This window comes from Monodon monoceros, unplaced genomic scaffold, assembly GCF_005190385.1.
Source record: "Monodon monoceros isolate NGI ecotype Baffin Bay Population unplaced genomic scaffold, NGI_Narwhal_1 Super_Scaffold_21, whole genome shotgun sequence".
NCBI lineage: Eukaryota > Metazoa > Chordata > Mammalia > Artiodactyla > Monodontidae > Monodon > Monodon monoceros.
The window spans coordinates 37,948,563-37,975,784 of NW_021703778.1; the positions used below are offsets into that span (position 1 = coordinate 37,948,563).

A 27,222-nucleotide genomic window follows, 5' to 3' on the forward strand; every position below is an offset into this window, starting at 1 on the left:
TGACGGATATGTAAAATGATGTAGCCACTTTGGAGAACAATTTGGTAGTTTCTTTAAATTATAAACATATGGGACTCCCCCAGTGGTCCAGTGATTAAGACTCCGTGCTTCCACTGCAGGGGGCGCAGGTTCAATCCCTGGTCAGGGAACTATGATCCCACATGCCACACGGCATGGCCAAGAAAAAAAGAAAAACACTTTATATATATATATATATATATATATATATATATATATATATATATATGAGAGACAGAGACAGAGAGAGAGAGAGAGAGAGAGAGAGAGAGATAAATGTATTACATAACCCAGAAATTCCACTTGTAGGTATCTACCCAAGAGAAATGAAAACATATGTCCACACAAAGACATGCATGTGAATGTTCACAACAGCATTATTCATAATAGCCAAAAAGTAAAAACTCAAATGTCCATCAACTGGTGAACAGCTAAACAATGGATATGTCTATACAATGGAATACTATTTAACAATAAAAAGGAATGAAATACTTGTAAGTGCTACAACATGGATAAACCTCGAAAATTATGCTAAATGAAATAAGCCATACACAAAAGATTACATATTGTATGATTCTACTTATATGAAATCAGGAAAGGTAAATCTATAGAAACAGGCATGAAGAATCTTACAAGGTGATGAAAATGTTCTAAAACTGAATTATGATGATGGTTGCACAATTAGGTAAACTTATGAAAAATCAATGAATTACACACTTAAAATGGGTGTATTTTTTTTTTCTTTTTTTTTTGGCTGTGTTGGGTCTTCGTTGCTGTGCGTGGGCTTTCTCTAGTTGCAGTGAGCGGGGGCTACTCTTTGTTGCGGTGCGTGGGCTTCTCATCGTCCTGGCTTCTCTTGTTGTGCAGCACGGGCTCTAAGCGCGCAGGCTTCAGTAGTTGTGGCACGTGGGCTCAGCAGTTGTGGCTTGCAGGCTCTAGAGCTCAGGCTCAGTAGTTGTGGCACACGGGCTTAGTTGCTCCACGGCATGTGGGATCTTCCTGGGCCAGGGCTTGAACCCATGTCCCTTGCATTGGCAGGCAGATTCTTAACCACTGTGCCACCAGGGAAGCCCCAAATGGGTGTATTTTATGTTATGTAAATTGTACCTCAATAAAGCTTAAAAAATAGATCTTTAAGCCCTGAAAGAAATGACAAGAAACAAAAGAAAAAAAGGAATACAGCTTCCCTGGTGGAGCAGTGGTTAACAATCCTCCTGCCAATGCAGGGGACACAGGTTTGATCCCTGGCCCAGGAAGATTCCACATGCTGCAGAGCAACTAAGCCCGTGCATCACAACTACTGAGTCTGCGTGCCACAAATACTGAAGCTCGCACGCCTAGAGCCTGTGCTCCGCAGCAAGAGAAGCCACAACAATGGGAAGCCCATGCACTGCTATGAAGAGTAGCCCTGGCTCGCCGACTAGAGAAAGCCTGTGCACAGCAATGAAGACCCAACACAGCCAAAAATAAAAACAAATAAATTAATCAATTAAAAAAAAGAAAAAAAGGAATAAATATAAAATCAAAGATGAATAAAACAGAAAACCAACAAATATAAAACAGTCGATAAAGCTGGTTCTTTGAAAAGATCAATAATATAGTTACTGTAAACCTAAATAAAAAGAAGAGTGAACAGATACAGAGACGACAAAGGAGCTTTAAAGGCTAGTTCCCACATCATGGTCTTTAAATATCCTTTCCTACAAAAGGGACCCAAGGCTCCTTAGAGAAATCAGGATGGGGTACGGAAAGTACAAGTGTGTCTTGGATAGCTTATGCCACAGAAGTGCTCAAAGACTAATGGGGCCATGTTAGAAGGACACATAAGCCTACCTCAAGGATCCAATTAGCCAAATATGGGTCACTTTGGGTACTGCATACGAGCAGATTGAATTTTAAAAGGTTCATTGGCTGCATAACAATATCCAAAAAAATGGGAGGTGGCTCTTTTCACAGAAGAAAACCAGCTAATAATGTAGAAGAAATGACAGAATTAAAATTTTCTAATCTTAATTCTACCATTTTGCAACTCTGAGTATAATTAGTGATTTAGGCCAAGAATCATCAGTAGACGGGAAAACAAAATCCACTGTGTGAAAGGTTGCTGAGGAAAAGAATTTCCGCATGCCTCGAATTATGATCCCATGGATTACTTTCTAATTACAAAAGGAAACATATACCTTTGCAAATGAAGAAAACTGATGGTCATTGTCTTGATCAAATGATTTGGCTAAGACTGCCCGATACTATGAGCCTTCTGACATAATGCAATAGAATAGTGGTTGGCAAACTACAGCCTCTGGGACAAATCTAGCCCATCACCTATTCTTGTACAGCCCATGAGCTAAGACTGATTTTCACTTTTTTAATTGTTGAGGGGAAAAAAAAAAAAATCAAAGGAAGAATAATATTCTGTGACACACGAAAATTAAATAAAATTCAAATTGCAGTGCCCATGTAGTTTCATTGGCACACAGCCACAGTCATTCATTTATGTGTTGTTTCTGGCTGCGTTCTTGCTACAACAGTAGGGCTGAGTAGCACTGACAGAGACCGTATCACCTGCACAGCCTAAAATAGTTAGTGTCTGTCCCTTTAGAGAAAGTTTGCTGACCTCAACAAGAGAAAGTATACAACACCACATATGACATATTCTTGCCAAAAATGTTTAACTTGAATCTAATCATGAGGAAAAAGACAAATCTGACAATGAGAGACACAAGAAAACTGGGCTGGATGCTTCAAAAAACTCAATGAAAAGGTATCAATCCTTATTCTTAGAAGACATCTGTGATAGTATTCAGGCACTGAAGGGTCATGATTTCTTCTTTTAAATGGTTCAGAAAAAAATCTATACTTGTGAGAAAGTGAGATAAGGTAAATGTAGCAAAATACTTAAAAAGAGTTCAAAACATTTCTAATTTTTATCTTACTACTTCACAAATATTTAATGATGAATGACTTAGCTTCACAAACCCCCACAATATATTACTAGAAATAGGCAATTTCCCCAATTCACAAATACGGAAACAGAGGTCAAGACTGAAGCTCATAGAATAATGGAGTTAAGGTTAAATTTTGAGTTTCCTGCTGAACAGTCTTCACCCTTTTTTTTCTTTTTAAACACTAAAACACTTAAGGTATGGTTTTAAAACAGAATTTGCTTAAGAATGTAGTGATATCACATATCTTCCACTTTCAAAGTAAAAAAAAAGAGATCCTCTAGACCCAGGGTAGTTCTACAATATTTCTATGTATTTGTTTCCTGTCATTAACCGGCATAAGAGAGGCCTGAGTTCAAACATCCCTGTTTCATAAAGAGATCCTGGATCTCCTTAAGAGTGTGGGGCTACCTTCAGGAGTTTCAGTAGTTCTCTGCCTAGTTCACAGTCCAACTTGATGGCAAACACAATGTGTAGAATAATGGTGCCTTCCACGTGACGAAGTTCACCTGATGGTACAGTAACAAAATCCAACAGCCTAAAAGATTCAACAGAACGGTATGAGCTATAGTTTGGGAAAGAGACAACAGTGCATATGCTCTTATGAACAAACAGAAAAACTCAAGCTGAACTAATATGATCACTGGAGGCAGGCACAAAGTACAAAATCTACTGTCTCATTCTCTGATCCTTTTTACAAAACTTCTTGAAAGAACTGTCTATAGTCATTATTTCCACTTCTTTACCTCTTCCCAGTTCAATTCAATTCAATTAGGCTTCTGTCCCCTCCCTAACCTCCCTTCCAATGCTATTTGTAGCCCTTGCAAGAATAATCAAATGACCTCTACACTGTCAAAACCAATAACCAAATTTCATCTTAATTAAAGCCTCAGCAGATTTGACACAGTTGACCCCTTCTTTCTTGAAACATTTTCTTCTCTTAGCTTCTGAGGCATTGTCACTGGCCTCTTAATTATTTGTGCTGGCTCATCCTCCCTTTAAATGGTGAATGCCTCTGAGCTCAGTCTTGGGTTTCTTTCTCTTCTCTTCACGATTTCCCTAGGTGACCCTATCCAGTCTGAAGGCTTTAGTCCTTTCCAATCTGTATCTCCTGTCCTGACCTCTAAAACCCCAGACTGCCTGCTCAACACCTCCATATGGGATACTAATATACATCTCAAACTTACATGGTCAAAACTGAGCTTATTTCCCCCTAAACTTGCTTTTTGTCAGTCTTTCCTAACTCAGTATACAAGACCACCTTCTAATCAATTGCTCAAGCCAAATAACTAAAAGTTATTCCAGATTAGAAGCAGTAGGCTGAAACAGGATTAAAAGCATGAACTCTGCAGCCAAACTGCTTGAATTCAAATCCCAGGTCCACCAATTTATCGCTACATAACCCTTGGAAATTCCTTAATTTCTCTGTGCCTTGGTTTCTATATGCATAAAACAGAGGCAAAAGAGAGTTGCTGTAAGGTTTAAAGTGCTTAGAACATCACCTGGCACAGAACAAGCACTCTGTTAAGTATCTGTTTCAAAAAACATCCTCTTTTTCAGTCACATCATGCTGTGTCCTGCCTTTGCACTAACTGTTCCACCAACTGAGAATGTGCTTTTTCCTGATCTATATATTGTGGCTCTTATCATTTAGGCTTCAGTTAAAATAACACCTTCTCAGAGAAGTTTTCCCTAACCACTCAACCTAAAGTAGCTATGCTGTCACTGTCACATCATCCATTTGAAATATATGCATAACACTTTTCACTCTAATATTTTTGTTATTTATTTATTTTCTTTTCTCTTCTCGTTGAAATATCTCCATGAGAGCAGGAACCTTGTCTGACTGGTTCATCACTGTAGTCCTAGGGCCAAATAGTTTCCGGCACAAAGTAAACACTTAAATAGCTTTTAAGCTTGCAACTTACAGAATAATTATTGCTGTTTTCCTGGAAAGATTAAAATGAAAGCGTTGAAGAGACTGCATTATTCTTTTAATTTTATTACTGAGCAGCTAAGGGGACTAGGGAAATTCTGTGCTGAAGTGAAGGTATGGACTGAACAGTTAGATAACAGTAAGATGAATTTGGAAAAGTGATTTTATTTCTATACTGTGATACTCACTCATCACCACTCTGTTCCTCACTGTGCTGCGTATCTAGCCTGTTGAAGAAAGCTATGATTCCTTCCAAAACCTTCTTCCGGCTTCCCTGAAAAAAATACAAAATAAATAAGGTCTCTCCATAAAGGGCAAGTTGAACTTAAAGTTCTTTTCAGCTTGAAGGATTTTCAAGTATGAATTGAAATAAATTATAACCTAGAGTCACACTAAGAATTTATAGAACACTTTCATGTTGAAATTGAGTTTGAAATACATCTTAATATCGGATTTTAAGGGGCCTATAGTCCACCCTTTCTGAAATCTTTATCCCTTTTACTACCACACACACACAAAATGTGGTACTACAAGAGATAATGTATGTTTACGTTGGCTGAGGACCATGACCTTTTTACTAGATCAAATCATCATACATGAAATAAAAGCATCTATGCCCTAGTATATAAAACAAGAGTATGAATAAGCTGAATGGTACTAACTGGTCATTTCACCACAGTTAAAAAAAAGCAAATTTTTCATTTATACCTTTGAGGAGAGAACCAGAAGCTGATAGACCAAGGGTGGTATTTCTTGAAGATTCAATTTGGAGAACATCGTCAACACTTTTTCCACCACAGTTTCCACCTCTTCTGCAGTCAGAGGGACATCCCTGTGGATCAAAGATTCTAAAGATCAGAGCCTAATTTGGGAGATATTAGAATACTATAACTACCTCTTTTGATTTTTCTCTAATGCAGAACCTTAAAGGGGACCAATAACCTTACCTAAGCAAAGTTATCTTGGGAAAAAAAATCATAAAGTTATACTTAAAATAAGAAATCAAAGCAAAAAAGAGTGGGGGTAAATTCTGTAACAGAAAACAGATGTACCGATACTCTTATTTAGGGAACAGTGGTATTTGACCTTGCTACATTTCAGTTTCTAGTAGGTAAGTTCTCATAGCAGGATATAAAAAGAAAAGGGAATGATGATGCTTACTTGAACATGGAGGTGAGTTGGATTACATATTGATGATCCCATCTGATTAAAGAAATTGACAAAGGAAGTTTATGTCATTTAAACTTATTTACATATTACTTTGTAAAATTAGTAAGGAGGAAAAAATTAGGGCCATTTCAAGTTTGATTTGGTACCACTGGGAAACAAGATCAAAGAAATGACATTTAAAACAATGAAATAACAGCTTTTAACCTATCAGACTGGCAAAATCAAACTCTGATGATATTCAGTGCTGGTGAGATTTTGGGAAACAAGTACTTAACATACCGTTTTAGGGGATGTACACTGATATAATCCTTCTGGGAAGACAAGCTGGCAATACTACTTATCAACTTTAAAAATGCACATAACCAAAGACCCACCCAACTTACTATTAGAAATATATCCCATGTACATGCTTATAAAAGGTCACCTAGACATATAAGGATGTTAATTCCAACACTTTTTATAATAGCAAAAAACCAAATAGCCAAATATTATTTATCGGCAAAAAACAAATAATCTAACAATTGGACACTAGCCAAATATTATAACAGAATACTATGGAACTATTAAAAAGAATGATGTAAAGTGGTATATGCTGACATGAACAGATGTGTTAAATGAAAAATCAAAGGTATATTACAATGTAATGAATAAACTCTTTTGTGTAATTAAAAACAAATAAATGGATAAATATACATGTGCTGATTCATGCCTAAAATTATTTCTGTAAGGGACTTCCCTGGTGGCGCAGAGGTTAGGAATCCGCCCGCCAATGCAGGGGACATGGGTTCGAGCCCTGGTCCAGGAAGATCCCACATGCTGCAGAGCAACTAAGCCCGTGCGCCACAACTCCTGAGCCTGTGCTCTAGAGCCTGCGAGCCACAACTACTGAAGCCTGCGTGCCTAGGGCCCTTGCTCCGCAACAAGAGAAGCCACCGCAATGAGAAGCCCGCACACCGCAACAAAGAGTAGCCCCTGCTCACCACAACTAGAGAAAGGCCACACACAGCAACGAAAACCCAATGTAGCCAAAAATAATTAATTAAAAAAATATATATATATTAAGGATTTCTTACTAGTAAGAATTTTTCATCTTTGATGTCTTTATATACTTCATTTTTAATGGCTATAAGTTACATGGAATGGATCTACCTTAACTTATTGATGCATAGCTTACATACCATAACTTACATATCTCCATTATTGTATGCTTAAGTTGGTCACAAATTTCTGTGTTGAAATGTTCATGTATGAAGATTTTCTTATATGTTGCAATTTCTCCTTAGGGTAGATTCTCATATTTCTGGTTTAAAGATACAACATCACTTATACATCTCACTCCCTCAAAAAAATATAAAAGATAGTGGTAGGGTGACTTTCCAGCCTTAAGGACCTTGGGACTCCAAATACTGCTATAGGGATAAACTGCTGTGTTAAGATGGAGAGTCAAGTAAATAGAAACTATATATATAGTCTTAGAACAGAGAATACAGTAAATAATCTCTCTCAAAAATTCATCACAGACTAAATGGTTTTATAGTGGTAGACCATAAACCAAAATGGACTAAAAACTTGAGTGGTATAAATTCCTAAAATAAATGATAATTCTTTTTTTGGTCACTTGTAGTCCTGCGAAAGTTCTACACATTAATAAGAAAGACTCACCTGCCAGAACAGAGGGTGTTAATCAACTGCTTCTTACATTCTTCCCCACTTAGTTCACCTAGAAATGCAAAATACACTGAGGAATAAATTTAATTCAGTGAAGAGAGTAAAAGCCACTAAGATTGGAAGAAAATTACCTTTTCCATAAGCTAGATTTTCCTTTTTGGTAGCAAGGGCAGTGAAAATGATGGGTAATAGCTCCAAAGATTTTCCATTCGTTAGGTTGCCCTGTTTGACAGCATCAACAAACTCACTGGCTAATTCAACCAATAATGCTCCTGGAAAATTGTGAACCTAAAAGTTGATGGGATTAAAAAAATGTTAAGCAGAAATCTAAATGTTTGATATCTCTGTCTAAGAAATACTCTTTTGCTGAATTAATAGAACTGGCATTGAAACCTAGAACTGGTCCTATAAGTGATTCAGGGAATCATTCTGCTCTGGTATAAACATAATTGTAAAGGATTTCATAGATCAGGATCTTCCACCAGTTCCCTGATGTTTTCAAATACGCCAACTCTTCAAAGAGATACATGTCCATGATACCAGAAATGTAACGTAAACATCTAAATGGTTTATGGCTCTTCCATCAACTATTTTGTTTTATAACAGTAGTTCTTATTCATAAACAGGAGCTATGGTAGGTTTGGCACACTTAAGTTTTCCCTCCCTCAACAAATTACAAACCCCCCAAAATCCACCCAAAACCAAAAAAGTTTTTGTTTTCCATCTCACCTCCAGCATTAGTAATCCTATGATTTCAGATGCTACTTCTTTCTGCAAATCCCCTGATTCCAACAATTGGACACAACAACTGTATATCTTAAGTCTCCTAAGAGCTCCAGCTTCTTCAGAACACGGGAAACCTTATTGTTTTAAACAGGTGGTACAGAAACAAAGAAAGAAAAAAGGCAGAATTCTTACAAGGTTGAAGGGTAAACAGGAAAAACAAACAGCTTTGTAGTTGAATAGAGAAACAGAATTATCAAACTACTTATTACTATGGTGTCTAGAACAGCAATATTTAGGAGCTTTGAAAAAGTATTTAATTTAGACAGAAAACTGAAACATTACCTTTTCTACTTCCACCCATGTCATTAATTTTTTAAATAATTTTATAGTGCAGAAGAAGGAACACCTTCTAATATACTTTAGAGCTTTTCTGGGATCCAGTAACCCAAATTAAGTGCCTTTAACATACTTCACTTCAAAACATCATCACTGATTGATGTCAGCAGGAATGTAGAGTAATAAAGACCTTGGAAAATGCTGTCCTCCATAAAAGCAACTAGAACACTAACAAAAATAGTGAAAACCAACTTGTTCAGGATTCTGGAAATTAACCAGACTTGCAACAATCCAGGGAGAGTTTATTTAAGATAAACAGCTGAATCTAAGTGAGAATAGCAAGCTCTGTTGTGTTTCAACATGCCCTCATTCCACCTCCTAACCCCTACCCCCCACCAGTCCAGTAGTCTTTAAAACCAACAGTTCACACTCACGGTACAAGCCACCAGTCTAGCAGCCTCTGGAGGGGACAGAATATGATTGGAGTTCCACCAAAGCCCAATTCCCAGATAACTGTCATTATTTGACCTGTCTGGCTATTCCTTAGAAATTTTCACTCTCAAGACTTGTCTTTACTTGACCTGACTTAGAACTCGCCCAGTGCAATCTTTTACCAGGGGCTTGTCTAAACCAGTTGCAAGTGATTACTTTTTCAGCTGCCTGGATAGCAATAACAGTTGGGCATGCAACAAGCTGACCAAAGAACTTAAAATATAAGCCTGGAGAAAGGTGCAGAGGGGACTCTGAAACATTCTGACATATTCCTAGGAACCTAGGAAGCCATGAAAATACTTAGGGTTGTGCACATGGGAAGGGCTGTGTGTATGGCCAGGCAACACCCAAGAGGACCCTAATCTCTCACCTCTGGATGATCCTGAGGCTCTACACAAGCAGAAGGGCTAAGGAGGAGTTATAAGCTACCTGCCTGAGAACTGAAGGTGTGCATCTGACATGCACAGGGTCCCTCAGCAAAGGCTGGGAAACTCACTGGTTCCAGGCATTTTAAAGGAAATCCTTGCCAAATCATTAGCTGACCACAAAGCTAACCAAACAGAGACTTCAGGGGCCACGTAGAACAGTGCCCATACACAACAAACAATACATATTTCACAAAATTAGTTCAGAAGAACAACTATAAAAACAAAAGCAACACCACAACAGCAACAACAGATCTGGGGGAGGGGGATGGTATCTGATTTCCAGAATTCCCACAAAATATCATCTAAAATGTCCAGTTTTCAGGAACAAAAAAATAAAAAACATACAGGGAAACAAGAGCATGGTCCATACACAGGAAAAAAAGGAATCAATAGAAACCGTCCCTGAGAGCGCCCAGATATTAGATTTACTAGACAAAGACTGAAATCAGCTATTTTAAATATGTTCAAAGAACAAAAGGAAACCATGTCTAAAGAACTAAAGGAAAATATAAGAATGATGTCTCACCAAATAGAGAATATCAATAAAGAGACAGAAATTATAAAAAAGAACCAAACAAAAATTCTGGAATTAAAAAGTACAATAATTGAACTGAAGAATCCACTAGAGGGGCTCAACAGGAGATCTGATATGGCAGAAAAAAGAATCAGAGAACTTGAAGATAGAGCAATTGAGATTATCCAGTCTCAGGGACAGAAAGAAAAAGAAAAATGATCAGAGCTTCAGAGACCTGCGGGATCCCGTCATGAATACCAACATGGACATACTGAAAGTCCCAGAAGGAAAGGAAAGAGAGAAAGGAGAAAAAAGAAGTAATGGCCAAAAACTTCCCAATTTTAATGAGAACACTAATTTACACATTCAGTGAATTCCCTGGCAGTCCAGAGGTTAGGACTCCGTGCTTTCACTGCCGAGGGCCCAGGTTCAATCCCTGGTCGGGAAACTAATATCCCACAAGCTGCACAGTGCAGCCAAAAAAACAAAGCAAACAAACAAAACCCACATTCAAGAAGCTCAAAGAACTCCAAATAGGATAAACCCAAGAGATCCACATTTAGACATACCATAGCAAACTATCAAAATCAAAGATGCCTCATCATAAAAAAAACCATATGTGAAAAACCCACACTTAACATCATACTCAATAAGTGAAGATTGAAAACTTTTCCGTAAGATAGGAAAAATACAAGGATGCCCACTTTTTCCACTTCTATTCAACATAATACTGGAAGTTCTAGATAGAGCAATTATTGCATTTAGTGCCACTGAACTGTACAGTTAAATAAAAAAGTTAAAGACAAGAAGAGAATATTGAAAGCAACAAGAGACAAGCAACTCATCTGGTAAAAGGAGTACTCAATACGATTAACAGCTGATTTCTCATTTTAAAAAATCATTGAAGGGCAGAAGGAAATGGGATAACATAGTCAAAGTACTGAAAGAACTCAACAGCCAGAAAAACTATCCCTCCAAAACTGTCAACCAAGAACTCTATAGCCAGAAAAACTATCCCTCCAAAATGGAGAAATTAAGACATTCCCAGATAAACAAAAGAGAATTTGCTGCCAGAAGACCTGCTCTAATGCTAAAGGGAGTCTTTCAGGAGACCTGCCCTAATGCTAAAGGGAGTCTTTCAGGCTGGAATGAAAGGACACCAGACAGAATTTGAATCCACATGAAATAGAGAACATCAGTAAAGGTAACTACATAGGAAAATATGAAAGACAGTATAAATGTACTTTGTAATTATTTTCTCTCCTATCTGATTTATAAGACACCTGCATAAAACAACAATTATAAATCTGCATTGGTGGGAATAAATGTGTAAAGATGTAATTTATAGGACAATAATAGCACAGAGGAGGAAGGGGGAGAATGAAGCTATATGTAGAGCAAAGTTTTATAACTATTAAATCTAAGCTGGTATTAATCTGAACTAGATTGTTATAAATTAACTCATTATTGCCCAGGGGAATTTTTGCAGAAACTAATGCATGTGGCTGGTGATTTTTATTTTGGCCGGCCAAAAAATTAATTCTTTTATTTCACTAACCCTTTGTGGGTTATTACATTCAATAGTTAGACCTGACACACCTGTAAAGTCTTCTAATTTTTGTAAAATGTTGTCTTCAAGCCATTCTTCTATAGAAGCAAAGGAGCATTCTCCTGCACCATGAATTTCATTTTCACTTTCTGTATCAGAATCAATCACTAAGGTTTTTTGTCTCTTTGTTGGTCTAATACATCGTCTGAATCAGAATTATATTCTGAAGAACTATCATCTTCTGAGACACTAGTATATATGTCACTTGGACAATCATAGAAAGTATCTGCATAAAATTCACCAAAAAATTTTTCACTCAAAATTTCATGATGTGTCACTTTTGAAAATTTTACATTTATAATATACACAAGATTGAAGCAAAAACCAAACGGAGCAAAATGTGAATGATAATGACAATCATAAGTTGTATAATGAACCCTCGATCAATTTTAAGCTCTAACAACTTCTCATGGTGATGTTAACTGTAGCACTCTCTAAAAATGTATTGATGTCTCCGGTCAATAATGTGTTAAGATGTCAGTTCTAATCGCCAAGGCAAGCACTAAGAAAGTAACTGAAAAAATTAGTGAAAAAGATTACAAAGGAATTAAAATGGTACACTAGAAAACACCTACTTAACATATAACACACAAGGTATTAACAGAGGAACAAAAAGACACGACGTAAAGAAAACAAACAGCAAAACAGCAGATATCAATCCTACTTTTTTAGCAATTATGGTAAATGTAAAGGGATTAGATACTCCAATCAAAAGGCAAAGATTGGGACTTCTCTGGTGGAGCAGTGGTTAAGAAGCTGCTTGCCAGTGCAGGAGACATGGGTTCAATCCCTGGTCTGGGAAGATCCCACATGCCGCAGAGCAACTAAGCCCACAAGCCACAACTACTGAAGCCCGTGCGCCTAAGGCCCACGCTCCGCAACAAGAGAAGCCACCACAATGAGAAACACGCGCAAAATGAAGAGTAGCCCCTGCTCACTGCAACTAGAGAAAGCCTGCGCACAGCAACTAAGACCCAACGCAGCCAAAAATAAATAAAATAAATAGATTTATTTTAAAAAAGGGCAAAGATTGGCAGAACATTTTTAAAAATCCAATTATGTGCTGTCAATCAGAGACACAATTTAGATTCAAAGATACAAATTGTTTAGAAAAGACATACCATGAAAACAGTAACCAAAGAGGGCTGAAGTAGCTCTAAAAATAACAGAAAAAAGTAGACTTTAAGACAAAAATTACTATTAAAGACAAAAAAAGGCATTTTATAATGATAAAAGAATCAAGGCATAACAATTATAAACATATAAGCACCTAACAAAAGAGTTCCAAAATACACAAAGCAAAAACTAACAGAACTGAAGGGTGAAATAGACAATTCAACAATAGTTGGAGACTTCAACACGCCACTTCCAATAATCAACAGAACAATTAGAAGATCAACAAGGAAATAGACTTGAACACACCAGATCTAACAAACATCTATATAGAACACTACACACAACAGAAGACACATTCTTCACAAGTGCACATGGAGCATTCTCCAGGATAAACCACACATTAGGCCATAAAAAAATTCTCAATAAATTTAAAAGGATTATAATCATATCATTTATGTTCTGTGACCACAGTGGAATGAAACTAGAAATCAATACCAGAAGGAATCTGGAAAATTCACAAATATGTGGAAATTAACATAATCTTAAATACCACTGGGTCAAAGAAGAAAGCACAGAGAAATTAGAAAAATACCTTGAGATGAATGAAAACAAAAACACAATATTCCAAAAGCTATTGGATACAGCTAAAGTAGTGCTTAGAACGAAATCTATAGTTGTAAATACCTATATTAAAAAATAAGATCTCAAATCAATAACCCAATCTTCCACCATAAGAAATTATAAAAAGAGGAAACTAAACTCAAAGCAAGTGAAAAGAATATAAAAGTAAAATCAGACATAAATAAAAGAGAATAGAAGAATAGAGAAAAATCAAGAAAACCAAAGCTTATTCTTTGAAAAGATCAACAAAATTGAAAAATCTTCAGACTGACCAAGAAAAAAAGGGAGAAGAATCAAATTACTAAAATCAGGAATGAAAGAGGGGCATTACTACCAATCTTACAGAAATAAAAAGAATAAGGTAATACAATGAGTAACTGTATACCAATAAATTACAAAACTTATACGAAATGTATGAATTGTTATAAAGACACAAAGTATCAAAGCTGACTAAAAAGGACAACAGAAAACCACAACAGACCTATAAATAAAGAGACTGAATTAGCAATCAAAACTTCTCTACAAAGAAAAGCCCAAAACCAGATGGCTTCCTTGGTGAATTCACGAAACATGTAAAGAATTAACTGCAATCCTTCACAAACTCTTCCAAAAAAAAGAAGAGGAGGAAACATTTCCCAACTCATTCTACAAGGCCACTATTATCTTCATACCTAAACCAGACAAAGACATCCTAAGAAAACTATGAACAGTATCCCTTGTGACTACAGATGCAAAAATCCTCAACAAAATACTAGCAAACTGAACCCAGCAACATTTTAAAAATGATTATACTCTATAACCAAATTGGATTTAACCCAAGAATACAAGAGTGGTTCAATGTATGAAAATCAATATAATATACCATAGAAATAAAGGATAAAAACCACATGATCACCTCAGTAGACACAGAAAAAGCATTTGAAAATTCCAATACCTTTTCATGATAAAAAACACTCAACAAACTAAGAATAGAAGGGAACTTCCTTAACCTGATAAAGGGCATCCATGAAAAGCCCACAGCTACCATCACACTCAATAATATAAAACTGAAAGATTTCCCTGAGATCAGGAACAAGAGAAGGATGTTTACTCTCACCAATTCTATTCTACTGAAGGTTCCAACTGGGGTAATTAGGTAAGAAAAATAACAAAAGGCATCTAGATTGAAATAGAAATAAAGTGTCTATTCACAGATGACATAATCTTGTTTATAAGGAATCCACAAAGAAGAAACTACTAGCACTAATAAACAAGTACAGGAAGGTAGCAAGATATGAGATCAATATACAAAAGTCTATTGCATTTCTATACACTAGCAATGAACACTGAGAACATTAAATTAAGAAAACAATCCCATTTACCATCACACCAAAAAGAATAAAATACTCAGGAATAAATTAATAAAAGTAGTGTAAGACTTGTACTCTGAAAAGTACAAAATACTGTTGAAAGAAATGAAAGAGGACCTAAGTAAATGGAAAGATATTCCATGTTCATTAATGGAAGACATATTAAGATAGCAATACTTTTCAAATTCATATATAGAGTCAACAAAATCACTACCAGAACCCCAGCTTCCATTCTTGCAGAAACTGACAAGCTAATCTTGTCATATGGAAACTCAAGGAACCCAGAATATCAAAACTAATCCTAAAAAAAAAAAAAGGTTAGAGGACTCACACTTCCCAATTTTAAAGCTTACTACAAAGCTATTCTAATCAGGACAGTGTGGTACTGACATAAGGAGAGACACCTAGATCAAGGGAATACAACTGTGAGTCCAAAAAGAAACCATCACATTTATGGTCAACTGATTTTCAATAAGGGTGCTACTGAAAATGGGGAAAGATGAAGCTGGACTCCTACCTGACACCATATACAAAAACTAACTAAAAATGGATCAAAAATCTAAATTTAAAAGCTAAAGCTATAAAACTTTGAAAAGAAAACACAGGTATAAATCTTTGTGACTCTGGATTAAGCAATGACTTCTTAGATATAAAACTAAAAGCGCAAGCTACAAAAAAAATTAAGTATTAGGCATCAAAATTTAAAATTTTGTGCATCAAAGGATACCATCAAAAAAGTGCAAAGACAACCAGAATGGGAGAAAAATTTTGTGAATCATATATCTAATAAGGGACTTGTTTCCAGAATATTTAAAGTAATATTAGAACTCAGTAATAAAAAGACAACCCAATTTTTAAAAGGTCAAAGGATTTGAACAGACATTTCTCCAAAGAAGATATACAAATGGCCAGTAAGCACAAGAAAAGATATGCAACATCATTAGCCATCAGGGAAATGAAAATCAAACCCACAGTGAGATACCACTTCACACTCACTACAATGGCTAGAATGAAAAAGACAATAACAAGTGTTGACAGAGGATGTGGGAAATGGGCATCCTTATTTCAGTACTGGTGGGAATGTAAAATGATGTAGCAGCTTTGGAAAACAGTTTGGCAGTCCCCAAACAGTTAAACATGGAGTTACCGTATGATCCAGCAATTCTACTCTTATTTACTAAAGAGAAATGAAAATATGTCTATACAAAAACTTGTAGCAGTATTCATAATTGCTCAAAAGTGTAGACAACCTAATTGTCCACCAACTCATGAATGGATAAGTATGATATATTCATATAATGGAATATTATTCACCAATAAAAAGGAATGAAATACTGATACAGGATACAACATGGATGAATCTTAGTAACCTTATGGTAAGTGAAAGCCAGTCACAAAGGACCACATATTGTATGATTCCACTTATATGAAATATCCAGAATAGGCAAACCTATAGACAGAAAGTAGATGAGTGGTTTCTTAGGGCTGGCATGGATCAGAAGTTTAGGGAAGCAATAGCTAAGGGATGCAAAGTTTCTTTTAGGGGTAATAAAAATTCTTGAAAATTGTGGTGATAGGTGTGCAACTCTGTGAATATACTAAAAGCCACTGAAATGCATTATTTTAAGTGGTGAATTGTACAATGTCAATTATATCTCAACAAAAAATGTACACTTTAAAAGGGTGAATTTTTTAGTATGTGGATTATATCTCAATTTTCTAAAATGTCATCATTAGCTAACTATTGGTTTACACCATTGATTTAACAGGATTAAAATGATTATGAGGTAGTGTCCATATATACTTGGTAATTCATGCTACTTTTAAACTAGGATTTCCAAATCTATGTTTTTATATAAGGTAAAAATAAGGTTATTTACAGAAGTGGGAGCCATGATAATCTGTTCCAGGTATGTCTACCCAAGAAAGAAATTACTCTTATTTCTTCCACTTATTCTTATTACTGTCACTTAGCATGTATTGACAGCTGCTTTTGATCTTTCATTATTTCCTTTTCTCTGATATTTCTACAAAACAGTCATTTAGCAAGTTTACAATTTTTAACCAATTAAAAAAATTTTTACCTCCTAGAGAAATGGAAATAAAAACAAAAATAAACAAATGGGACCTAATGAAACTTAAAAGCTTTTGCACAGCAAAGGAAACCATAAACAAGACCAACAGACAACCCTCAGAATGGGAGAAAATATTTGCAAATGAAGCAACTGACAAAGGATTAATCTCCAAACTTTACAAGCAGCTCATGCAGCTCAATAACAAAAAGACATAACCCAGTCCAAAAATGGGCAGAAGACCTGAACAGACATTTCTCCAAAGAAGATATACAGATTGCCAACAAACACATGAAAGAATGCTCAACATCATTTATCATTAGAGAAATGCAAATCAAAACTACAATGAGGTATCACCTCACACTGGTCAGAATGGCCATCATCAAAAAATCTACAAACATGGGGCTTCCCTGGTGGCGCAGTGGTTGACAGCCCGCCTACCGATGCAGGGGATGTGGGTTCATGCCCCGTCCGGGAGGATCCCACATGCCGCGGAGCAGCTGCGCCTGTGAGCCATGGCCGCCGAGCCTGCGCGTCCGGAGCCTGTTGCTCCACAATGGGAGAGGCCACAACAGTGAGAGGCCCACGTACAACAAAACAAAACAAAAACAAACAAACAAAATCTACAAACAATAAATGCTGGAGAGGGTGTGGAGAAAAGGGAACACTCTTGCACTGCTGGTGGGAATGTGAATTAGTACAGCCACTATGGAGAACAGTATGGAGGTTCCTTAAAAAACTACAAATAGAACTACCATATGACCCAGCAATCCCACTACTGGGCATATACCCTGAGAAAACCATAATTCAGAAAGAGTCATGTACCAAAATGCTCATTGCAGCTCTATTTACAATAGCCAGGAGATGGAAGCAACCTAAATGTCCATCATCGGATGAATGGGTAAAGATGTGGCACATATATAAAATGGAACATTACTCAGCCATAAAAAGAAACGAAATTTGAGTTATTTGTAGTGAGGTGGATGGACCTAGAGTCTGTCATACAGAGTGAAGTCAGAAAGAGAAAGACAAATACCGTATGCTAACACATATATATGGAATCTAAGAAAAAAAAAGTCATGAAGAACCTAGGGGTAAGACAGGAATAAAGACACAGACCTACTAGAGAATGGACTTGAGGATATGGGGAGGGGGAAGGGTAAGCTGTGACAAAGTGAGAGAGTGGCATGGACATATATACACTACCAAACGTAAAACAGATAGCTAGTGGGAAGCAGCCGCATAGCACAGGGAGATCAGCTCAGTTCTTTGTGGCCACCTAGAGGGGTGGGATAAGGAGGGTGGGAGGGAGGGAGATGCAAGAGGGAAGAGATATGGGAACATATGTATAACTGATTCACTTTGTTAGAAAGCAGAAACTAACACACCATTGTAAAGTAATTATACTCCAATAAAGAGTCAAAAAAAATTTTTTTTTCATGCACAGGAAGATGTGTTTTTGAACCCTTGCAAGGAGAGACACAATTTACTTGAGGGGGTAAGAAAAATAAACCAAGTTAAAATAACCTGCTAAGAGTGTAAAGCGACTTTTAATTTTTGCTTGTAGAATTTTATTCTACTACAATTTATAAAACAACTATGAGTCACAACCAGCAACAATGTAGAACTGGCCCTTGTTCAAGATATGGAATAAAAATATGCCCCACTGGGAATTAAGAATCTCTACATAAGTCACCTAAGATACTCCATTTCATTAAAACTCAGAGCACCCTAGCCTCTTTTGTTAAGCACAGATTAACTATTAAACATTGCTGCTCTCTTCTCCACAATTTTTCTTTTGGCTACACCGCAGGGCATGCGGAACTTCCCTGACCAGGGATAGAACCCGTGCCCCCTGCAGTGGAAGCACGGAGTCTTAACCGCTGGACCACCAGGGAAGTCCTCTTCTCCACAATTTTAAAAGCACAAATAAATCAAAGCGGATTTTATGACGTGCATCCTTTACAGGCTCCAAAACCAGCAATACAATCTCAGGTAGCCACTTCAACCCCCTTTAGCAAAATTATTTAAGTCCACAAGACAGGAGACTGCTGCTTTAGATGATTCTGTAAAATCCCCAAAACAGAAAAGTCTCAGTGGGGCATCAAACAGTAAGAAAAGTAGCAATATGCACCCAAAGTAAACAAATATACCAATGAATCCAGAGAGATAGAAGTGGCATTATTATTACCTTTGAAGATGGCTCTCAGGAGTGCTCCAGCAGCTTTTCCTTTCACTGCCTGATTCTGAAGGAGATTAGCCAGCTGCAAAGAAAAGAAAAAGCTACAAGTCCCTGGCAACAATTTCCCTACCTGAATGACCTAAACTCCCGGTATGAAAAACACACATCTGTCAAGTTCATATCCTTCAGAGACTCCAGGTATCACAAATAACATATTTATTTACATATAGCAGGGTAGATCTTAACATGATGCTGGGTTGTCAAGACTGAAATTTATTCATACATTCATTCTACAAATGTCTATTAAGTATTTAATCAGCACTAGGTATCAAGCTATGTTCTTGGGGATATACATTCATTCAGCAAATTCTCTTTGAACATGTTCTTCTTCCTAGGCGTTAGGGATACAAGGATGAACATGATAATCTGACTCAGTTTACAGTAGGGCAGGAGGGAAAAGGATGACAAGAAAAAAAAAATCAGAAAAAAAATTTGTAACAGAAACAAAAGACTGAGACAATAATTGAGGAAAGGGAAGCAACTTCAGCTAGGGTAGTCAGGGAGAAAGCTTCTCTGAGGTAGGTGACATTTCTTTAGAGACTTGGAGGATGAGAAAGAGCTAGTTATGCAAAGGGAGGAAAGAAGAACACTTCAGATAAAGGTATTGTTATGTGCAAAGGCCCTGAGAGAGCAAAGAGTTTGGCATATTGGATGGCCTGAAAAAAAAAAAAAGACCAATTTGACTGAAGAGTAGTAAGAAAAGAGTGGCACAAGATGAATCTGGAGAGATGGGCAAGAACCAGATAATAAGAATCTTGTAGGCCATGATAGGAAGCTTAGATTTTCTCTAAATGCAATAGAAGTAACTAACGAGAAAAGAGGAGAGTGATATATAGATTTTTTTTTTTTTTAAATCAGTCTTATTCCTTTTGTAGAAAATAGGTTGTGGGAGGGTTTAAGAGTGAAATAGGGACATCTGTTAGGAGATTGTTATCAGTGATCAGATGAGAGATGATAGTGGCCTACAGCAAGGTAATAGCAGGGGCGATGTCCTGAGTTGAACTGTGTTCCCCTCCAAAATTCATGTTTAAGCTCTAACCCCCAGCATCTCAGAATGTGATCTTATTTGGAAATAGGGTCATTGTAGGTGTAATTAGTTAAGCTGAGGTCATATGGGTAGGCCCTAATCCAGTATGACTAATGTCCTTAGAAAAAGGGGAAATTTGGACAGAAACACATACACAGCGAGAATGCCGTGTGAAAGTGAAGGCAGAGACCATGGGTGACACAAGGCAAGGAATGCTAAAGATTGTCAGCAAACCACCAGAAGCTAGGCTAGACGCACGGAACAGATGATCACAGCCCTCAGCAGGAACCAACAATGCCAACACCGTGATCCTGGACTTCTAGTTCCTACAACTTTAAAAATAACTGTCTATTGTTTAAGGTACTCAGTTTGTAGTACTTTGTAAGATGAAGAAAAGTACAGATGGCCCCGAACTTATAACAGTTCAACTTATAATTTTTCAACTTTACAACGGGGCAAAAGTGACAGGCATTCAGTAGATACTGTATTTCGAATTTTTATCTTTTCCTGGGCTAGCAATCAGCTGCGGGATCACAGGGATAAACAACCGATACACCATTCTGTACCCACGCAACCATTCTGTTTTTCACTTTCAGTACAGTATTCAATAAATTACATGAGATGTTCAACACTTTATTGTAAAATGGGCTTTGTGTTAGATGATTTTGCCCAACTGTAGGCTAATGTAAGCATTCTTGGCACGTTTAAGGTAAGGCTAGGCTAAGCTAGGATGTTTGGTAGGTTAGGTGTATGAAATGCATTTCCGACTTAGAATATTTTCAACTTAAAATGGGTTTATTGGGATGTAACCCCATCAAAATTTGGGGAAGATCCGTAGACTGAAGGTATATTTGAGAGCTTGATCAGTAGGACTTCGCTATGGTCTGAATGTTTATGTCCCCCCAAAATTCACGTGTTAGAATCCTAATACCCAATGTTATGGTATTTGGAGGTGGGGCCTTTGGGAGGTGATTAGGTATGAGGGTGGAACTCCCATAAATGGGATTAGTGCTCTTATAAGAGATCCCACAGAGCCCCCAGGCTGCTTCTACCATATGAGGGTATAACGTGAAGTCTGCAACCCAGAAGAGGGCCCTCACTCGACCACACTGGCACCATCATCTAGGACTTCCAGTCTCCAGAACTATGAGAAATAAATGTTTGTTGTTAGAAGTCACCCAGTCTACCGTATTTTGTTACAGCAGCCTGAATGGACTAAGACAGACTTCCTCAGGCTTTAGGCGTGAAATGGGTGTGATGATGAAGGAAAAGAAGAAATCAAGGAGGACTCAAATTTCTGGCTTAAGCAACTAGCTGGGTAGATGGTGGCACCATTTACAGATATGGTGAAAATTTCGGATTAAGCAAGCATCTAAATCATCCAGAGAGCTTGTTAAAACAGAGAACTCCACCTGCAGTTTTTGATTCAGCAGATCTGATGTGGCGCTCAGAACTGTTACTCTTAAGATATCCAAGTGGAGATGTCAAATCGATAACTGAATATGCCAAAGTGGAGCTCAGTGAGAAAATGTAAGATCATCCAGGGAGAAAATGTAAAGAAAAAAGAGACACCAATAGAGAGGGATAGGTGGAAACTCTATTATTTTTACAACTTTTCTGTAAGTCTAAAATCAATTCAAAATAAAGAGTTAAAAAATTCTTCCTGGATTTAGCATCCACTGATGCTTCCTGCCTGATCCAATCTTTATCATGATGGTTGCCAAATGATGATTTTCTAACTCTGTGGTAAGCAAGAGCCCTCCTCATCATTTATTATCAATACAGACTCACAAATTTCTATATTTTTCAGTGGTTTATAATTCATAACTGAACTTATTTCAATGTTCAGATTTGACCAACGGAAGCCCCTTCAAGCTGTCTTTATCAGGTTTGGGATATCAATGTTATACTTTATAAAAAGCACTTGGAAGTTTTCCTTATATATGCACATTTTTTCTTATGTACTATATATACTCTAAAACAATTTATGTGGCAACGGGACTATCTCTTACCTCTGATCTCTAAAGATTTGGTAGACGTTTCCTATGAAACTTCTGGGCCTGGTATTTTTGTGTCAAGTAATTGCTTGATAACTCTTTTTTTCTTTTATAGAAATTGATCTGGTTAAGCTTTCCATCTCAAATTGGGTCAGTTTAATTAAACTGTATGTTCCTAAGAAATTATCCATTGCATAATGGTAGATTTGTAGTAGATATATAGAGTAGATATTTGTAGTAGATATATAGAGTAGTCTCTTAGTATTTTTTGAGATTTTTCTCTGTATGAATAGTTATTTCCCCCATGTCATTTCTTATTTAGTATATCTGTGCTTACTCCATTGTTTTCTTGATTAGTTAATAGTTTTGTCTATTTTTCAAAGAACCAGGATTTTTATGTATTAATTTGATCTACTGTTCTCCACTTTATTAACTTCTACTTTTATTCTAGCAGTCCCTTTTAGATTCCTCTATTCTCTCTAAACCTTTGAATGTAAATTTTCCCACTGCTGGATAGGTCAGTCTTCCTTGTCATGGACTTATGTGTTTTATAATTTTGTACTCTTAAGCACATCTTCTATGGACATTTTTATCAAATGGACTGAATGCATATATTGCTGGAATGCTTATCAAATTTATAGAGGATATAAAATGATGATTAATACAATGGTCAACAGAATCAGGATACAACAAGAAGATCTTGATGGAGTGAAATCAAATTAATCTAAAAAGATAAGTAACAGATTTAAAATAAAAATTTTAATGTGGGTTCTAAGAACTAACTATTGAAGTTTGGAGATGAAGGAAATTTAGCCTATATGCAAAAATGACTTGGGGTTTTTAGTTGCTTGTAAGAGCAATGAGACAGTAATATGATATTGCTGCCAAAAAGTTGACTCTGCATTAATGGAAGAATTAGGGAAATATTAGTGCCCCTCTACTCTAGTGGTAGAACATGTGGAGCCCTGTGTTCGAGGTACAAAACTTTTAAAGGTAATGTTAACAAAACAGAAATGTTCAGAGGACTGTGTTCATGTTGGCGAAGAAACTTAAAATAGGAAGAGCTGAAGGACCTTTTCTAATATTTATTCAGCGTCTACTGGATGCCTATTGAGGGTCTATTAGATGTTAGATGCATACAGTATCTCATTTCATCCTCACAAAAACCAAGATAGGAATTCTTTTTGTGATAAGCATGAATCAGAGAAGTAATTCATAGCATCTATCATGGGTTTTGTTCTAGTTCTTATTTTTTACTTATTTTATAGTGTAATGTTAAAGCCGCCTCAAATTCCTTTTGGAAGCAGGTAAGATAAAAATTCTAAGTAAATAAATAAATAGAAAGCAGGTTTCAACCAAATTTTAACTTGTCTATAGGATGATTCAACTCTCAACTCATGCAAAGGCTGTCTTAAAAAGTGCCACAAAAAGCAATTTCTGGATAATTTCAAAGAAAAAAAAATGAGAGCGCATCCCTGTATCAATTCCCAGTTAGCATAAGGTAACAAAGATTAAGATGCACCTAGCTTCAATGACCACAAAAACTAGCACATAAAAAGTTCCTTAAAAACATAACACTCGGGGCTTCCCTGGTGGCGCAGTGGTTAAGAATCCGCCTGCCAATGCAGGGGACATGGGTTTGATCCCTGGTCCGGGAAGATCCCACATGCTGTGGAGCAACTAAGTCCATGCGCCACAACTACTGAGCCTGTGCTCTAGAGCCTGTGAGCCACAGCTACCGATCCCGCACGCCTAAAGCCCGTGCTCCGCAACAAGAGAAGCCACCGCAATGAGAAGACCGTGCACCGCAACAAAGAGTAGCCCCCCAGGGCTTCCCTGGTGGCGCAGTGGTTGAGAGTCCGCCTGCTGACGCAGGGGACACAGGTTCGTGCCCCGGTCCGGGAAGATCCCACGTGCCGCGGAGCAGCTAGGCCCGTGAGCCATGGCCGCTGGGCCTGTGCTCCGCAACAGGAGAGACCACAACGGTGAGAGGCCCGTGTACCGCAAAAACAAAACAAAACAAAAAAGAATAGCCCCTGCTCACCGCAGCTAGAGAAAGCCCACGTGCAGCAACGAAGACCCAATGCAGCCAAAAATAAATAGATATAACATTAAAGAAATTAAAAAAATAATAATACTCAAAGTCTTAATTTGTCTATACATATATACTAATGTTTAAGGTTAATTTTAAGGAGGGATTATTTTCCATGTAGGGATCTGAATAAGCTGAGATCATTTATAATGGAATAAGGAGAAGTATATCAGGAGAGAAAGATTAGAAAGCCTAACACAGAAGGTAATTATTGTCCCATTTTATAATCATATACTTATAGTGAAGACACAATGTAAATTGGTTGGTTTTCACTTTTACTAATAATTTCAAAATATCTTACTACTTATGAACTTATCTTCTTTAGGGAAAAACATAAATGAAGCATCAACAGGCAAATCTAATGTCTCACATCAATAACTACAGTCTGGATATTGCTTTCAAATAGGATTGTTCTAAGAACTAAAAAGTGTACTAATTTGCTTATACGGTTGCATAAATGTCATTTAAATATTATACAGTTGTAGGGGTTTCCCTGGTGGTCCAGCAGTTAAGACTTCACGCTTCCACTTCAGGGGATATCGGTTTGATCCCTGGTCAGGGAACTAAGATCCCGCATGCTGCATGTTGCAGCAATCAATCAATAAACAAACAAACAAACAAATAAATACAGTTGTATAAATGTACATAAATGCCCTTAAGTTGTGCATATCTCTTCCTCTCTCCCATTTCTTTGTATCTATGAGTTGTTATCAAATAAATCCTTGTCTCCTAAGGAGAGTGGGGGATAGATGAAGTGGCAGAATTAATTTTTCTAACATGTCCCTTGAATTTGTTATCATGCTTGACATTTGCTTTTGGCAGAACATCCTTCCTAATACTCACATCATCTTCTTTCAGGGTTTGAAGAAATTTTTGCAGTCTGTCTGCTGTTTTTTCTGCTGCTAGAGATAAAATTTTCTGGTCCATTGTTGCACATATCAAGAAACTGGAAAGGGAAAATGTCAGAGCTGGATGAAACTTCCAGAAGGAAACAAGTTTGATTTTTTTCCCCTTCTCTACCTGTTAACTGAGTATTTCATACATATTATAGACTACGTACACAGTGGGTACTCAACAGGCTACGGATTACCAACTAGTATGAGTAGGTGATTCTTACCCAAACCAAAATAATCTTGAGAATTCCCTGGAATTTCCTTATTAGAAAGTTGTAGTCTAATCAAGTGGTTTCCTAATTCCAAGTCACATTTTTATCATTTTTTTTAAGCATCTACCCAGTATGCTGCCCAGAACAAAGCTATCATTTAACAGTATAGCAAATATATAATAAATTATTATTGACACACAAGAATATTATAACATATAATAAAGTAACACTAGATAAATGAATAAATCAACAGCACTGTAAATGCATTTATACCAATTAAATGGTGTAAAAACAAATGAGAAGTTAACAAGGCTAAGAAATAAATGTGTGCTCAAACATCAAGAAGCCTTCCCAGCAGAGGAAAGCTTAAACTGGAACTTAAGGATTAAATTTAGACAGTCAAGATAACCACATGGTATACATTATTGGGAAGGAGAGTATCAGGAACAAAGGCATTCATAAGAGAATCTGAAAAATTTATTTGGGGAAAATGAGTAGTAGAGGGTTCAAGTAGGGGAGTAGTGAGTAGGAAAGCTAGAAAGAAAGGGTGGGACTAAACTGTGCAAGCTCTTAAAAGCCAGGTTAAGGAATTCAGATTTTATTCTGTAAATAATAGATGGCAACAAAAATTTCTGTAGTAAAAGATAATCTGACAAGATTGAAACAGTGTTTGAGGAAACTGAATCTGGCATCAATGTGCAGATTAAAGCAGGGAGGGAGTAAGGAGGAAGAACAGAGGCTAAGAGGCTACTGGGGGCTATTTTAGTGGTAGTGACAAAGGCCTGTCTTAGGGTGGTGACTCTGGGGAGTAGAAAGGAAAGGGTGAAATGGAAGCACATTAGACAGACAGGAGTTAGTGTGTAGCTATGGGAGTATTATGGGAAGGGGGAAATGCACACTGATGGAAAGAAGACCTGCTCCTCCTCCTGCACTTCTTCGTGTTTCCAATCTCCATAAATTGTACCATCATCCACTCAGCCGCTGAAACCAAAAACCTGGACAACATTCTTAACCACTTCACCTTCATCCTCCACATCCGCTACCAAGTCCTGATGATGTTACCCCCCTAAAACATCTCTCAAGTCTACTTCTCTCTGAGATCCACTACCTCCACATTACCCCAAAGCCACCATCATCTCTCACCTGAACTACTGCATAGTTTCCTAACTTGTCCCCCACACAGCAGCTAAAATAATGTTTTTGAAACACAAACCAGATTATGTGACTTATCCTCCCTCAATCTCCATCCTCAACTTAAAACTCTTCAGTGGCTTTCCATTACTCTCGTATCAGTCCAAAATCCTGAATTCAGGATAAAAAGGTCTGGTCCATGCTAACTCCCCTTCCTCACTCTATTCTCCAGGCACACTGAATTGCTTTCAGTCCTTCAAACCCCCAAGTTCCTCTCGCCACAGACCCTTACACATGATTTTCTGTCTGGAACTTATACAAACACCCCTCCTTTCATCTGCTGCTTGCCTATCTTTTATTGTTAATTCCTACAAATTCTTCAGATCTCAGCTCAATCCACACTTCCTTAGAAGCTCAGTCTAGATTAAACACTCCCCTATTACATTCTTTCAAGGCAACTGTAATCTCTCTCACCATCACACTTTTAACATTACATTTGTAATTATTAGCTTAAGAACTACACCTCCCACTCCACTTCAAACTCCAGGAGTGCAGGGAAACCTGTCTGGTTTTGTTTAACACTGAACCTCCAGTACTTAGCACAGTATCTAGCTCATAAAAGGTGCCCAAT

At 37.1% G+C, this 27,222-nt stretch overlaps 1 protein-coding gene across 2 annotated transcripts in view; it reads right to left on the reverse strand.

The window, feature by feature from the left end:
* FANCI (FA complementation group I) overlaps positions 1–27,222 on the reverse strand; it is a 78,059-nt gene that overhangs the window by 49,898 nt on the left and 939 nt on the right. For both annotated transcript variants that reach the window (XM_029237290.1, XM_029237289.1), the window contains exons 2-10: positions 25,199–25,301; positions 19,189–19,261; positions 8,464–8,594; positions 7,866–8,022; positions 7,729–7,786; positions 6,058–6,099; positions 5,605–5,728; positions 5,085–5,170; positions 3,372–3,498 (exon numbers count right to left, since the gene is read on the reverse strand). In XM_029237290.1, the coding sequence (XP_029093123.1) occupies positions 3,372–3,498; positions 5,085–5,170; positions 5,605–5,728; positions 6,058–6,099; positions 7,729–7,786; positions 7,866–8,022; positions 8,464–8,594; positions 19,189–19,261; positions 25,199–25,282 (882 nt within the window). In that variant the 5' untranslated portion in view covers positions 25,283–25,301. The remainder of the gene's footprint in view (positions 1–3,371; positions 3,499–5,084; positions 5,171–5,604; positions 5,729–6,057; positions 6,100–7,728; positions 7,787–7,865; positions 8,023–8,463; positions 8,595–19,188; positions 19,262–25,198; positions 25,302–27,222) is intronic.